General features: G+C 54.0%; 1 protein-coding gene across 1 annotated transcript in view; it reads left to right on the top strand.

Moving 5' to 3' along the window:
- The window catches only part of PAPPA (pappalysin 1), a 239259-nt gene that overhangs the window by 179973 nt on the left and 42822 nt on the right, over positions 1 to 16464 (top strand). Inside the window, exons 14-17 of the mRNA XM_055301662.1 lie at positions 1318 to 1486; positions 3983 to 4166; positions 13654 to 13864; positions 14534 to 14705. Of these exons, the coding sequence (XP_055157637.1) occupies positions 1318 to 1486; positions 3983 to 4166; positions 13654 to 13864; positions 14534 to 14705 (736 nt within the window). The remainder of the gene's footprint in view (positions 1 to 1317; positions 1487 to 3982; positions 4167 to 13653; positions 13865 to 14533; positions 14706 to 16464) is intronic.

Below are 16464 nucleotides of genomic sequence, written 5' to 3'. Positions count from 1 at the left end.
AGTGTAGACAGTCGGAGAGGCAAGCGGCTACCGAAAACTGCCCCCGACAAGCTGTCAGGGTTCCCAGTCAGCATCTCAACCTCCAGCATGCTCAAGAGCTGTTGCCCGACACGGTCGCCCCTCATTTCTTGCCGCTTAGGAGACACCTACTGTATGCACCGCTGCTTTACTGCAGTGCGGAGGACACCTGGATGAAACAGGCCTTGTCTCTACCCTCAGGGAAGTTCTAGTCCAGGTGTGGGGCCAGGTTAACAACAAGGACTTCAGACCCACACATCTGGGTGGGAACCTAAGGAACACGATCTCACTGGCCCCTGGTTTTTCCGACCATAAAATGAATAACACTTAGCTCATAGGGGTGTTGGGAGGCTGGTGAGCTCATGTGCATAAGCAATCGGTGAATAGCCGCTAATGTTACCGAGTGTCTGTGTAACAGTGACAGGAGGGGAGAGAGCATTGAGCCCAGGGATTTAATATTTCCATTTCCTCAAGGATTAGCACGCGTTCCGGTGCACGGTGGGCACCCAGGTCCCTGTGTTTTCAGCGCACCAGGCGCGAGGCCCGTTAGAGAGAGGAGGGCAGAGTGCCCGCCAGGATGCTCCCCTGGGGACCCCGGGGAAGCTTCCTGTAGAAATTGAAGAGAGGCTAGACTGCAGATTGGCAGGAGGACTAGAACGGCAGCTACAGCAAGAAGCAAGGCGTGATCGCTGTGCGGCTTTGCCAGCAATTCATAAATCACTTCGCAGTTTCTACAAGACTTGCACATTCAGCGCCGCCCCGGTTGAGTCTCGTGGCCCTACGGGTGGGCCCAAATTTGAGCAAACTCTGGAGCTCAGAGAGGTGACGTACCTTGCCCAACATGACGCAGCCTCTAGGTCCCGGAGCACAGGCCCGTTTACACGGTTCCCCGCTCCTTAGTGAGTGTGTTCGTGTGTCGGGAATCCCCCCGGGGTGGGTGCCGCCCCGAGACGCCAAGAGGCTGTCGATCACCTCGGCGCCCGGCCTGCAAGGACCTCGGTGGATTCTTGCTGGCGTCGTGGTCCCTGCCTCACGGGTGGAGAAGCTGAGCCTCTGTGAGGTTTGCAGGTGGCGCCATGCACAGCTTTCTGCGAGATGTGAACCCTGGGGCGCTGTGATGACCTCTGCTGCCCCCCGGGGTCGTGTCCGCAAAGCGGGCCCAAGCCCATCCTCTGTGTCTGCCTCCCGGGAGGGCGGCGAGGGAGTCCATCAGCGCCCCTCCCAGCTGGAGTGCAGGGGTGCCGCGAGCGGGGTGCCGCGAGCGAAGCCCTGCTCACCCCCTGTTCCTTTCCTCCCCAGCTGCGTGCACTTCGCGTGTGAGGCCGCCGACTGCCCGGAGCTGGCGGTGGAGAACGCTTCCCTCAACTGCTCCAGCAGTGACCGCTACCACGGCGCCCGGTGTACCGTGAGCTGCCGGACGGGCTACGTGCTGCAGATACAGCGGGACGACGAGCTCATCAAGAGCCAGGTGCGCCAGGTGCCGCGCTCAGGGTCCCTCTCCTGCCCTGGAGTGGCTGGCCGGGGGCACGGCATGTCCCCTGCTGAATCCCCAGCACTTCACACGGGCTGCCACCCGGCAAATGCTCAGTAAACAGGTGTGGATCGGATGAATGGATCCATCAACCTGGCATTTCTAAGAGCGTGGTTCCCGTGCAGAGTAGCATTGTGCACAGCGCGTATCAGAGCCATGGGGAGGGCGTGAGAACAGTGAGGAGGGCGTGAGAGCCCTGGGGAGGGTATCAGAGCCATGGGGAGGGTGTGAGAGCGGTGGGGAGGCGTGAGAGTCCTGGGGAGAGCATGAGAACCCTGGGGAGGGTATCAGAGCCGTGGGGAAGACGTGGGAGCCGGGGGGAGGGTTGCAGATCCAGAAACCCACATGCCAAGCATTTGGGAAGGAAACCCAGGTAGGCAGGACTCTGCTACAGTTGCATGGGCCGCTTTAGAAAGAGGCGAGCCCTCTGCCGACGAGGTGTTCGCTCACTCACTGTAATTGTAAAACAGACTGTAAAGCATCTGTTCGCCGGGAACCAGGTGCCGTACTAGGTGCTAGAGAAAAAGGAAAAAAATAGTCACTAAGATAAAGCTAGGTCGTCCTCCCAAGGAGCACTCTGCCGGGGCAGGCAATGTGTGAGTAATGACCTCCCCGTGAGATTAACTCCAGTCGAGGCAAGTGCCAGGCAGGCGTGGTGCAAGCCCAGGGGGCTCCCTCTGGAGAAGTGACTTGACAAAGGGACCCAGACCAGTAGACACAGGCGTGCGCACTGAGGGGGGTGCCTGGGCACAGCAGAAGTGGCCTGTGAGGGCCTCTTGGTGAGAAGGAGCATGCGCAGATGATTTATTTTTTCGCCTGAGCTCACCCACACCAGGAGGCTGGAGGGGCCGGGCCCCAGGCCCCAGGTCAGGAGGTTGGAGGTTTACACTTGGGGCAGCAGGGAGCTGTCGAAGAAGGTGATGGGCCCAGGTGATGGTTGGTACAGGCGCTCCTGGATGCGCACCTGGGTGGAGGGTTCTGGAGCCCCATCACCAGACGCAGCCTTTTTGGGGGCCCTGCCCATGGGCTTCACCTTCGTGCTGCAGACACGCAGGGACACCATCCTCCAGAGCTTCTGGGCCTGAGCGGAGTCCCCGTCGGGCGCTCTGGGGCCCTCAACCCCTGGTCTTCGACACCCACTTCCCAGTGTCGGACGCGGCAGGTCTGAGGTCCTGTGGAAACGATTGGGCTGTTTTGGCAGCGAGGGACCTCGGCTCCCTTTGATGTGCACCTAAAAGGGGAAAAATGTCCTTTGCTTTTAAAATCCCAGATCGTGGTATGCCCGGGTGGCTCAACAGTTTAGCGCTGCCTTCGGCCCAGTGCGTGATCCTGGAAACCGGGGATCAAGTCCCGCATCGGGCTCCCTGCATGGAGCCTGCTTCTCCCTCTGCCCGTGTCTCTGCCTCTCTCTGTGTGTCTCTCATGAATAAATAAATAAAATCTCTTAAAAAAATAAAATAAAATCCCAGATCCACATTCCTCGGCATCCCCGTCCCCCGGGATCTGGCGACTTCTGCCCTGAGCGTGCCGTCCTCCCTTGGCTTGGAAGCTCGGCTTTACCCTTCTACCCGCGCCCTCCTGCCACCTTCTGGCTTGGTTCAAATCCCTGCCAGCCCTTTTCGCTTCTCCCCAGCCCGTCCCATCTTCACATCTATGCCTCCCGAATCCGTCAGAGCAGGGGTGACTCCTAGAGCGAGCGAACCATGGGGGCCGCGCCAGTGGGAGAGATCAACCGAGGCAAGGGATGGGCCTGTGGTGCCACGGCCCAGAGGACAAACATCGGGGCCTCTGACATCCCAGGGCAGTGCCTTCTGGTGCCAAACTCCCTGCTACCCCCTGCAGAGCCAAGCTATGAAGACCGAGAGCCTGTGAACCCCGTTGTGCCATTCGCACAGGCTGGGTCGGGAGGGGAGGCATGAGGCCCCGGGAGGCCCGAGCGCTTGTCGGGCTTGGGAGACTCCATGGGGAGCACTTCGCAATGTGGCCATTGGGTTCAAGTCCCCCAGAGACTCTTTGTTGTAGACTCTTTGTTGTCCTTATTATTTAAAGATCTTATTTATTTATCTGAGAGAGAGAGAGGGAGAGTATGCGCAGGGGGAGGGGCAGAGGGAGAGCCCATCCCAGGGGCCCCATCCGAAGACCCGGGTCGCGCTCTGAGCCCAGGGCACACACTTCAGCAGCTCAGCCCCCAGGTGCCCCTCGTGCGTCCTCTTCACAGCCGTGTAGCTCGGAACTTCCCAACGTCTCTGGGCCTCGTGTCTGCATCTGCACAACGGGATCTGGGGTCCCCCAGCTCAGGCAGCTCGGGGGATCATCAGGAGCCCGTTGAAGGTCACCCTTGGGCTCGTGGGGCGGATGAGACTCATGTGTAGCGTGGGAGAGGCAAGTGGGATGAGTCAGCCGCGGCTTAGGGTGCCCGCCTCTGCCTTTCAGGTGGGACCCAGCGTCACGGTGACTTGTTCCGAGGGCAAGTGGAACAAGCAGGTGGCCTGTGAGCCCGTGGACTGCGGCGTCCCAGACCAGCATCACGTCTACGCCGCGTCCTTCTCCTGCCTTAAAGGGACCACCTTTGGCAGCAAATGCTCCTTCCAGTGCCGTCACCCCGCGCAGTTGAAAGGTATGGACGAGGGGCCCTCGGGCTTGGTTTGTCCTACTTCTGGGTCATCCACTGGGTCCTGCACACCAAGGGCAGGGCAGGGGTTTCTCTACCCTCCTGCCACTGCTCCACCCGCGGAGTGTTTGTACACTGCCTTGCGGTGCAGCCAAGGAGAAAGTCGAGTGTGCAGAAGTGTGACCCCGAAATGCCCTCCAGGGCCTGGCAAGTCTTCCAGGAGGTGGAGGGGAGGGAGCGACGAAGAAAAAGATGGTAGGAAATAACATTTGGAACGACGTGACTGGTTCACTGGATAGGATTAGGGCCCAGGAAGTCCGCAGGAGAAGTCGTGTTTGCAGAGCCTCAGAGAGGTTAAAGACCTTGCCCAAGGCCACGCTCTCCGCAGTAGGATCTGCGTTGGGGCCTGGGTGTGACTTGTACCAAAGCCACTGCTCCTCCTTAGGAAGGGTCTGTTGGGAGAGGCGTGTTGGGGCAGGAAGCACTTTGCTGGCGCATCTCCTGGGCCAGGCCCCAGGGTGTCGGGGTGAGGGGGGCAGAGTCGGGCACACTGGAGGGGAGGACTCGTCTTGAAAACGGGTAAGAGGCCAGCCAGGGTGACCCAGAATGTCAGGACCAGAGGGCTTCTCAAAGCTCACGTGGAATAACTGAGGATTTAGAAACATGGTGACACCGAGGTCCAGTGATGGAAAGGAACTTGTACGAAGTCACAGATCAAATTAGTGGTATTTTTAGAAAAAATGCTCTTGGCTTCCAGTCAGAATACTGGGTTTTGATGTGACACATGATCTCCAAGTTGTGATGGCTCAACTTACAGTTTCTTGATGGTGCACAAAAGTGGCATGTATTCCGTAGAAACCGTTTCGAGTTCTGCATTTTGACCTTCTCCTGGCTGCCGATACGGGGTCCAACGCAGCCTCGTGGTGCTGGGCGGTGGCACCTTGCAACCGGTGCCCGTACAGCCGTTCCATCCCCACACAACCATTCTCTCTGCCACTTTCAGTATGGTTTTCAACAAGTTACATCAGGTAGTCAACACTTTGTTAGCACATAGGCTTTGCCTTCGACAACTTTGCCCTACTCTGTAGGCTACTGTAAGTGTTCCAAGCGTGCTCAGGTAGGCCGGGCTAAGCTGTGGTGTTCAGTGGTTAGGAATACAAATGCAATTTCAACTTGCAGTATTTTCAACTTACTTTGGGTTTCCTGGGATGTAACCCCATCATACGTTGAGGAAAATCTATAAACCCATTTCTCAGAAGTGCCAGGACCCTCCCTCTTCCTTGTCTTATCAGAGGGAACGTTGTCCGTTTGTCAGATACCCACAGTGTGATTTCATTCAAGCCCGGGTCCTACCTCCGATGAGTCCTACCATCCAGCAAAGGTCCTGCCATCATTCCTCTGAGGGGGAATAAGTAGATTTCCATGGGGTGTGGGGAGATGGGGGGAGATCTATGGATTCCCTCGAACTTGAATGTAATATTATGTGTTCATGAGTTTCAGGCATTTTAATGATGGGAGAGAGTCAATAGTTTTCCCCAAATTTCCAGTGATTACTGGACCTGAGTTCCTAGAGGGCAGTGGCTATGTCTAATCCATTTTCACATCGCTGTCAGCAAGCCCAGGACCTGTGCTTAGTAAGACTTAATATAAGTGTTTTGACTGGATGGCTGGATAAATTGATAAAAGTAATACCGCAGGAAATGTTTCTTTTGAGAAATGAATGAAAGACCAAGAAATCTTAGTAAACTAGTGCCCTGGAAGAAAACCAGGAAGCAGTGATGGTAAGGAAGCAGCCTTTGGGTCCCCTGGTTTTTTAACCCCAGATGATTTGAATTCAGAAGCTATAGACATTTCAGGTGAGGTTCTCTAAAGACGTAGGCTGGGGAGAAGTGAAGAGATGGTGGAAATTGTAAGCCCTCCACCTTTCACGCTTTCTGAGTCCTTCCCTTGGCTCAGATGTTGGGCGTGTTGATAATGCCAGACCAAGAAATCACACTTCTCCCCTCAATCAGAGGCCTTTGGGAAGGAGCAGTATGTAAATTAGCATTGATCATCAATGGCACCCATTGTGGCTAATAATGATTCTTTAAAAAAATTAAAAAAAGATAAAAAAATAAATTAAAAATAAAAAAGAGATTTATTTTATTTTTTTTATTTTAAAAGTTTCTTTTTTTTTAATTTTTATTTATTTATGATAGTCACAGAGGGAGAGAGAGAGAGGCACAGACACAGGCAGAGGGAGAAGCAGGCTCCATGCACCGGGAGCCCGACGTGGGATTCGATCCCGGGTCTCCAGGATCGCGCCCTGGGCCAGGGGCAGGCGCCAAACCGCTGCGCCACCCAGGGATCCCAAAAGAGATTTATTTTAGAGAGAGCGAGCTAGAGAGAGCACGCAAGCATGTACTCCCAAGGGTGGGGGGCAAGGGACAGAAGAAGAGAGAGAACTCAAGCTGACTCAGTGCTGAGTGGGGAACCTGATGCAGGGCTTGAACTCACAACTCTGAGTGGAAACCAAGAGTTGGACGCTTAACCTACTGTACCCCCCAGGTGCCCTGCAAATAATGATTCTTCATCAAAGTGATTCAGACCCTTCTGCTGTTGCTTCTCTGCTAACTATGGTGGAAGGGGAGTGACCCCTGCTGTGGAGACGAGGCCCCAGAGGGACCATCATTTTGATAGTCGTGGATCCTAATTTAGATCTTCCCTTTGAGAATGCAGAGAAGCATCTCGCCAGCGGCCACACTGACCCACTAGGACCCCCTAGCGTTTCATGCACCTTGGTTGTCAGCATCATCTGGTGCTCAATCCCAGATCTGATGCTTCTGCTTGGGTCTGCAGGCAGTAAGGACTGGGTGAAGGTCCTGCTACCTCTCTCTGGAACTTGTTAGTGACCCCCTTCTCAAGCAAGAGGGTAAACAGCTTTCTTCCTCCATTTTTTTGTTTGCTTCCCTTTCCTCCCTTTGTTTTGCTTTTCCGAGCAGCATCACTGAAGTGCAAAGAGCACTGTCTTTAGAATCAGACAGACTGGGATTCCTCTCCTGGCTCTGCCCCAAACTGTTGATCTCAAAAGAGCTATTTCATGGCTCTCAGCCTCAATACGCTCGTCTGCAGAAGGGGTGCAGGTGTGCCCATATGGAAGGGTCAGGTTGAGGACTGAAAGAGGTGGTGTGTGTAAAATTCCAGAGCCAGGGAAAGTGCTCAGTGAATATGGACCTTCCCCAGGGGGCACCCCTGTGAGAACCTGTGCCACGGCCTCCCTCTCCCAGGCCTGACCTCTCTGTTTCGTGGAGGCCTTAGTCCTGGGAACTGTGTAGATACGCTCCATCCTCCATGCTCCTCCCAGGACCTGAAGGTTAAGGGTTGTCAGCCCAGCAGCCACCACCCAGGACAGGTGGTCAAAGGTAGCCCCTGGGACCTGGAATAATGTGGGTAGCACCACAAGCCCACTTCCCCTTCTAGTCCTGGTGAGTTTTTCTTGAATATCCCCACTTTCACTTAATTTCTGAGCCCTCTTCAAGATGTATGCAAAATATCCTGCAAACTCACAGCCTTAGAGTCACTTCTGCCAATGTAAGCCACCAACACGGAACCTACAAGAACAGAGGGAAATTATATTCTCAAGTCAAAACAACAGCAATAACACCACTGCTTCAGAATCATAAATGCTTAATTAAAAGGCTGAAAATGACACATTATTTATATCACCCAGTGAACCTCCACTCAAGTGTGTTGGGTGCGCTTGACATTGAGTGTAGAGTGGGGCTTCTAACGCAAGCGTGCCTTGGAGTGCCTGGCTGGCTCCATTGGAAAAGCATGGGGCTCTCGATCTTGGGTTGTGAGTTCGAGCCCCATAGTGGGTATAAAGGTGACTTAAATAAATAAATAATCTTTAGGGATCCCTGGGTGGCGCAGCGGTTTGGTGCCTGCCTTTCGCCCAGGGCGCGCTCCTGGAGACTCGGGATCGAATCCCACATCGGGCTCCCGGTGCATGGAGCCTGCTTCTCCCTCTGCCTGTGTCTCTGCCTCTCTCTCTCTCTCTCTCTCTGTGACTATCATAAATAAAAAATAAAAAAATAAATTAAAAAAAATAATCTTTAAAAAAAAGTAAGCATGCCTTCATCCTACAAAGATCTTTTTTAAAAGGCCTGCTTTGTACTTATGGCTTCTGTTGGCTTTTCTGTCTGGTTGCCTCTCCAACTCAGATGAATACTCAGCCTATTTGCAGAAGATAGCCAATGCCACTGAGCACTTCCTGATTTCTCAGACTTTACTGAAGACAGGGGTGTGAGCTGGGTGGACACAGAGAGTGGCCACATCCTATAGCGCCCGCAGTGAACCTCTGTGCCTGCCCTCAGCTCCTTCCCTCACCCTGGCCCCCTCCCTGCAGCTGTTACAACTTCCCTCGCTGTAGAAATTGCAAGTTCTCTCTTCTGTCTCAGGAGAAGACCCTTCCTTCTTTCTCAGAAGCAGATAGCTAGGCCCCGGAGGGCCACAAGAGTCTCATTGGGACATCATCCCCACAAAAACAGGGTCACCCCCCAACCAAGAGAAATTCTCATACAACTCCTCAGGAGAATACTGCTTGCTCCATCTGTCACCCTATCATTTGGGATGGTGAAGGTTCAAGATGATCTAGGACCTCACTGGGTCCAAACCACTGCTGAGTGCTGATAGTAGACCACTACCCAGATTATGCCTGGGGATTTCAGGGTCACAGTGGAGAAGGGACATATATATCCAAGACCATACAGCTGCTTATGAGGCCACTATTCAATGTGAGTAGTGCTAAGATGGCATCTCTTAAATAATTCTTCCTATCTGTCTCATTCCTGCTCTACTCTGAGTAGTTGCTCAAGTTTTGAGGGTTGAGTCTGTTCCTATTTGTTGTCTCAGAAGTCCATTGGCCCTTCCTACAGCCTGTCCCTCAACCCAGAACCCCTCTGAAGCCTGGAATGTCAGAGCTGGGAGGAGCCCAGAGGTCATCAAGGTGAATTATTTATTTCACGATGGCGAAACTAAGGCCCAAGAGAGGAAGACATTTATACAAGGACACCTAGGAGTTATCTTTAGCACTAGGGTCAGAAGGCAGGGAGCCTGACCCTAGAAACAACACCCTTTGCTAGGTATGCCATTCCTACCCATCGGCGGAAATCTGCTCACTCACATCTGCCATGTGCATTCCCAAGCTGCTTCTTCATGGCAGGTGTCCAGTGTTGTGTTGCAGGCTCCTTTCTCTATCTGCTTGGGAAGTTTTCCATCACCTACCCCTGGCTGTAACTGCATCTGACAACAACCTCTTTCCTTTGAGCCTAACATGTGAATGACACATGGGACCCCTTGTAAAGAAATTTGGAAGTGAGGGGCACCATTCTGGACAGTGGGGAGGAGGTAGAGGTACTGAAATCTTATTGTATGACCAGTTCTTGATTTTGAGCTGCTCCACTCATCCAAATTCTCCATGAGATGTTCTTTGACCATGCTCATGGCCAAAAGCTCTGTGGTGAGGTCGAGAAAACACTTAGAGTCAGGCAGACCTGGAGGGAGCCCCGACTCTAGACTGAGCGACTCACATTCCCTCTCAGGGACTCCAGTTTGTCACCTACAAAATGGGGTTGATGACACATTGGGTTATTAGGAGGATCAAGAAGATGGCCCTGGTAAGTCCTGCCTCTTGGGATGAATTATAAAGAGCTATTAGACTTCCTCGTAGATATTTAGGGAGAGAACTGGACAATTAAATAATCGAAATATATTCACCTCCGCGAGAGTTGGGAGAGCCCAGTTTTACGAGCAAATGGCATTCTTTCTGGGACTGCCTAGCCCAGCTCGGATTTTCTCTTTGGCTCCTCGGGGTCCCCGGAGCCTAGAAATGTGCTTTTAGGACTAAAATTGGCAGAGGCTTGCATGCTTCTCTTGATGGCTCCATTTCTTCAGCCTCGGCTTTCCTCCTCTGACTTGCGGCAGCCTGAGCGCTGGGTGGAGTTCCAGTTGGCTATCGTTGGGAAAACAACCATCCTGAGACCTTGAGGTCCTCATTTCCTGCCTCACCTGGCCCAGGACCTTGCACAGAGAGACCTCTTCTCTATTTACACTTCCTGTCGCCCTTCCTTCTCTGTTAAGGTCTCTTTCCTATCAAGAGCAACGAAACTGAATCTCCTCCCAGTTCCAGCAGCACTAGCCCTTGGCTGATGCAGCCTCCCGAGGGCCTGCATGTCCACTTCCAGTCCCTCTCGCTGCATCTGTGTTTTCTCAAAACAATACAGTGGCCAATATTCTTTTGCGTCCTAAAACGTTAGAGCTGTAAGGACTCAAAGACAGCCTTGGCTGAAGGCCAGAGATGTTAGGTGACTTGTTCAAGGTCACATGTAGATTCACAGTAGTTCATGCATTGAATAAATGGGTATTAAGGACCCACTGTTTGCTTGGCACTAGGCTAGCTTCTGGCGCTAAAAGAATGACCGAGGTCCATTCCTTGGCCTTAGGATACAGGCACCATGTATGAGGTAGTAAGAGAACCAGATGTTAGGTCTCCTGGCATTTCTCTCCACCTATTCTGCCCTAGGCCAATTTCAATCTTAAAGGCACTCCCAAAGAGATTTGGCCTTCTGGGTATCTTTTGAATAAAATAATGAACATAGGCATATCTCTTTGACAGTGCATTTACAATTATTTTAATACTCATTAGAGACTGACATTTCTTTAAGCACATCTGTAGACAGCAGAGCACCATTTGTCTTCCTGACTCTAAAAGATGGACAGATGAAGATACAGGGTCACAGCACTTTTTGGAACGCAGTTTCTGACATCGGCACTGTTACCCCAAGCCAGAAGCCCCAGGCTCAGAAATGCCTGCGTCTAATATTCTGAGTCATGTTCCCCCAGGAAAGACAGATAAGGGAATGGGGCAGGGAGGCATGGAAATGACAGGAGCATCCAGGGTCTCTTTCAGAGCAAGGTCCTGCTGGGGGCAACCAGAGCTCAGTTGCTTTGGGGAACTATGGGAATACAGCTACTGCAGCTCTGGGAACTGCCATGTTAACCCACCAGCTCCCTTGCTGGTTGGATGCTATTGCCAGTAGCACGGATGCCTCAGTACCGCGAGCTTGCCCTGTGCGCAGGTGCAGTGACCATCCTTCAGGGTACAGAGGTCAGTGCCAAGGAGGTGAGGGCAGGGCACGGATGGTGCGTATCACACCCCGCTTTCTTCAAAGCCACGTGGTGGATATAGAGTAATGGCAATAGCTGGGTCACGGAAATACTGACTCTGTGCCGTTCAGTGTCTGCATCTCCTAGATTTTGTTTGTCGTTGGGGTGGGGGCATGTCCATGGTCCTGAACCACCAGTTCCTGCTTTAGTGTGATGGTTCTCTTGACGGTGGTACACGGCTAATTCCCAGTCACCCTCTCCCAGAACGGCCATTTCTGGCTTGTGTTTCCTCTCTTGATGACCATTTTGCAACTCTCACGTTCTCTTGCCACCAAGCGACTGTAACTTGCACATCACGATTTATAATTTGCGTAGCTGATCCGGTGTACTTTTTGGAGTCCTCACACTTTCTGCACAGATAGTTCATCCTTCTTGGGGAATTCGGAGAGTGTGTGCTCCCTGCATCTTTGATAACTTCTCTTTACCTCTGCTAAGTTTCTCCCGTAGCTTTTGCTGTGCCTGTGCACCCCCAAAACACCACCTCCGTCACAAAAGCAATGCATAAAGCAATTTGTGGTCTCTGGTGGTCTAGAGGCCTCTCTGCTTCTATGGAACCCAAATGAATCATCCTTCACTTGCTATAGAAATCTCTGTGGTTTGCAGCATCAGTGTTTGTCAGCATGCAATCCTCTTTAGGGTTCACAGACACTAGGATGCCTTGTGCTCACCAGGTGAATCACACTGACACAGGAGAAGAAAGAGGACAATGAGTGGGGTCGGGGGGGGGGGCACGGAGCCTACAGAAAAGTGCACGGCCCTCCCGGCTGCTTTTTGGTCCTGCTCTGTTTGTCTCCAGAGTACCTACTGCCTTCTGGCACGACAGACGGTGTATTTCTTTGTCCGGTCTCCAGGGTTCCTCCCTGCCACACTGGAATAGAAGCTCCTGGAGGGCAGGGCTTGAGGGTTTGTACATCTGTTTTGTCCACCACTGTGTCCCGACATATAAAAGAGTAGCTGACACATGGTGAGCACTGCACAGGTGCTTGCTGGATGAACGAAGGCCTGTGTGCAACTCACAGGGCCCCTCAGACCTGCCAGTGAAGGCGAGGTTAGGAGGGAGGGAGGGAGGCAAGAAGGGAGGCGAATAAGGAATCTGACAGCACTTTGCTAGGTGTGTTTCATTTTATCTTCTCATCGCCATGAAAGGCAGGGCAGTTCTCTTTCTGTAGATCAGAGAGTTGGGGTTTGCCTCTCTCGGAACAGGTAAGAGAAGAGAGGCCCTAGGGAGCACGTGTAGCCAAGTTCCCGGGGAAACAACTGCCTTTGTCGTTAGACAACCCTGGTTCTGAGCTTCGGTTTGCCTTTCACTCACTGCGAGGACTTGGTCAGGTGCCTTCACTCTCGGAGACTCTGCTCCCAAATGTGTGTCCTCCCAGCTCTGAGCCTGGTGTGAGACTAACTCCGATGACACTCACGGCGCCGGGCCTGTCGCCTCCGCCCCTACCCCCGCACCCTCCACCTGCCGCCAGCCCTGCTGGTCAACACCGCTCAGTAATAACTGGGAAGAGCGGTGTTCGCTGGAGAAAGCCAGGCTTGGGGTCTGCCTCTGATTGTCCTGGGGAGGTTTGGGGGCAGGCTGTGCACTGATAATGTATGACCCGGTAGGGAAAAGCCTGCACCCCGTGTTTTACTTCTTCTTGCCACGTCCCCATCAGGCCAGCTTCCCGGGGGCAGTCAGCATGTCTGTCGGAGCTGGCACGGGCTTCGGGGGCGGGGGGGAGCTGCTCTGGCAAAGCGTCACTGAACACTGGGGCCTGGAAAGCACAGCAGGCCTCCAGACAGCACAGTGCTGTCCCTTCCAGCCCGAGGGAGCTCACAGCAGTACAGGGGCATGGGCCTGGAGAGGAGCGGCAGGCAGCTCAAGGCCACGCAGACCCGGAGCTCGGAGGAGAGGCTCACAGGAGCCCTAGCCCGCCACTTCCCAGGAGGCACACGTACTCTGGCCTCTGGGCCCGGAGCCCCACATGGCACAGCGAGGAGGAGGGAGGGAAGGAGCATGAGGGTCTCTTTCCTGTGCGGTGGGCGAGGTTCTGGATCGGGACTCAGGATCCTTGAATTTTAGTTTCCTGTAGATGTGGGGCGAGTTACTCCCCATGCTGGATCTCCTCGTCGCAGCTCTCTCCACCTCCTGGAGGCCCTTGGTCGTATACAGAAGGGTCTGGAATTCCAAGGGGAAGACCCTCTGGCTTTTTACATTGGATGTAGCCCAGGCAGCCCGCACGTTAGCTCGGCTGTCAGGGGCACCCCTCCCGGCCCGTCTGCTAACCCTCTGGCCCGTGTCCTCCAGGCAACAACAGCCTCCTGACCTGCATGGAGGATGGCCTGTGGTCCTTCCCGGAGGCCCTGTGTGAGCTCATGTGCCTCGCTCCGCCCCCGGTGCCCAACGCAGACCTGCAGACGGCCCGGTGCCGAGAGAACAAGCACAAGGTGGGCTCCTTCTGCAAGTACAAGTGCAAACCGGGATACCACGTGCCTGGCTCCTCGCGGAAGTCAAAGAAGTAAGTGGGGCCAGAAACACACGCCTGCGGGCTCTGGGGGCGAGGGGGGAGCCAGGTCCGGAGGTCTGATGATTAGGAAGCGCCGCTTCTTTGCTGGAAGCAGCCCCCACCGTGCATCACATGCTGCCCCGTGAGAGTCTACAGGGACACTGTTAGCAACCGCCCCCTGGCTGTGCGACCTCAGGCAAGTGACTTCACGTCTCTAGGCCTCTACTTTTCAACAGTAGGCTGGGGGTGATGGTACCAGTTACTGTCTGGTATTACTGTGAAGAATAAAGGAGGATGTGTGTGTAAAGTGTTTGCAAAGTGCCTGGCATGTTGTTGTCGTTTAATGAATGGCAGGTGTGAATATCATCATTGTACTCATGCTCCCCCCGCCCCCAGAACAGTCTAGAAGGAAGGGAGGGGACTAGAGCTTGCAGGGCTGGAATTTTATTTCAATCCATGTGTAACTGAGAGAATGTCTGAAGCCGCCATTTGCCCCAACTCAATGAATATTCTTGAATCCCTACATGTGCCCCCTCCCAACCAGTAGGGCAGGTAGGAGACCAGGAGTGAGAAAGGGAGACGAGAGGCTGGCTGGCTCCTGAGAAACGTGGGTGTTGGGATGGGGCATGAGCCTGGCCATCTGATCCTTGAGACGTCTCTTCTTTTATCTCTTCCATAAAGACGGGCCTTCAAGACTCAGTGTACGCAAGACGGCAGCTGGCAGGAGGGGGCTTGTGTCCCCGTGACTTGTGACCCGCCTCCGCCGAAATTCCATGGGCTTTACCAGTGCACGAATGGCTTCCAGTTCAACAGCGAGTGTAGAATCAAGTGTGAAGACAGCGACGCTGCCCAGGTAAGACTCCCTGAACTGGAGGTCGGTGCTTCGGGCCCCCTCCTACCTGCTGACCGAGGCCCGCCTGTATCTGAAGAACAGCATCCGCCAGGAGACTGCAGATTCGGCGGTGCCACCGATGCAGTAGAGGTTCTGGTCGTCTCCTTTGCTAATCGCCCTGCGCCTGGGTTTCCTCTCTCAACACCGTATTTTGGCTGAGAGGTCCTGAGCTTTGCAAGATGTTTAGGGTTCGAACCCTCGCGAAGGGAAGCGTGTTGTGGAATCCCATGGCATGGAAACAATCACACTTGAGTCACTCTGAGAGGAGGGACCAGGGTGGTTTGGCCAACTGCCCGACACCATCACCCATGTTCGTCCCCGAAGTATTCAAAAACGCAAGACACCCGTTGGCTCTGCCTGCGTGAAGAAGGGGGGGGACCACCTTCTGATTAGAAGTGGACGGTGTGGAGAACACCAGGGAAGAAAGGGAGACCGGGAGGGCCGGCAGGGTTTGGGTGTTATCTCCACCCCCTTGTAACAGACGAAGGCCGCCACTCCCGCCCCTCCCTGCTGACGGAGTCGGTGAAAGTCTCTCACTCCTTCGAAGGCAGGTAGGGAATCCAGAATGGAAAAGGGAAGTGAGAAGCCTGCTCACTCCACAGGAGCCTTAGCTCCACCAGCCATTTTGGGTCAATAGGCTGAGCCCTGTATTTCTTTTTTTTTTAATTTTTTTTTAATTATGATAGTCATACAGAGAGAGAGAGAGAGAGAGGCAGAGACACAGGCAGAGGGAGAAGCAGGCTCCATATACCGGGAGCCTGACGTGGGATTCAATCCCGGGTCTCCAGAATCGTGCTCTGGGCCAAAGGCAGGCACCAAACCGCTGCGCCACCCAGAGATCCCTGAGCCCTGTATTTCAAGGGTGGGCGAGGACCCTTGGCCAGGTGCGGCTGGGGTTCAGCTGGCTGGACCCCAGTGCTGGCGTCACCTGCAGCCAGTCCTCCCCCATCTTTATTACTGCTCCCCCCGAGTGCCAGGTCGGGGATACCACCATCCTCAGCCCCTCTCACTTGCCCCTCACCTGCCAACCATCGCAGCATCCTACCCATCCTGCCCCCAGGACACCTCCTGGAGCTGTTCTCGCCTGCTCCTGGCGCCCCTACCCTCACTCAGGCCACCACCGTCTCTTCCCTGAACCACACACAGCCTTCTGATCATCTCCCTGCTTTTACACCCGTGCATCCCCCCAGCGCATTCTCTACATTTCAGCCCGGGTGATTTGTTCAGAGCATACACCTCAACAATTCCCCTACCCAAAGCCCCTCATGAACCAGTGCCCCCGTCCCCCGGAGGATGAACCCCTGACTCCTCAGGGTGGATCCAAGGCCTCCAACACCATTGCACCCCCCTCACCTCTGCACTCAGCTCCTCTCCCCTTATCAGCTGCCTCACTCCTAATCGTCCTTCTGGGCCAGCCCAGGCGCCCATTTTTCCAGGAACCCCCTTTTTTATTGAAGGATGGTCGACGCGCGATTCACTGCAGGTGCACAGCACGGGGATTTGACAAGTGCATACGTCATGCTGTGCTCGCCACACATGTCGCTGCCATCTGTCACCATGCGGCGCTATCCCACTACCATAGACCATATTCCCCATGCTGTCCCTTTTTTTTTAAAGATTTTATTTATTCATGAGAGAGAGAGAGAGAGGGAGAAAGGCAGAGACACAGGCAGAGGGAGAAGCAGGCTCCATGCAGGGAGCCTGATGAGGGACTCGATCC

The sequence above is a fragment of the Nyctereutes procyonoides genome, unplaced genomic scaffold, assembly GCF_905146905.1.
Source record: "Nyctereutes procyonoides isolate TBG_1078 unplaced genomic scaffold, NYPRO_anot_genome, whole genome shotgun sequence".
Lineage (NCBI taxonomy): Eukaryota > Metazoa > Chordata > Mammalia > Carnivora > Canidae > Nyctereutes > Nyctereutes procyonoides.
Note: the sequence above shows the minus strand (reverse complement) of the source record. Positions and strands in the feature narration are given on the sequence as shown.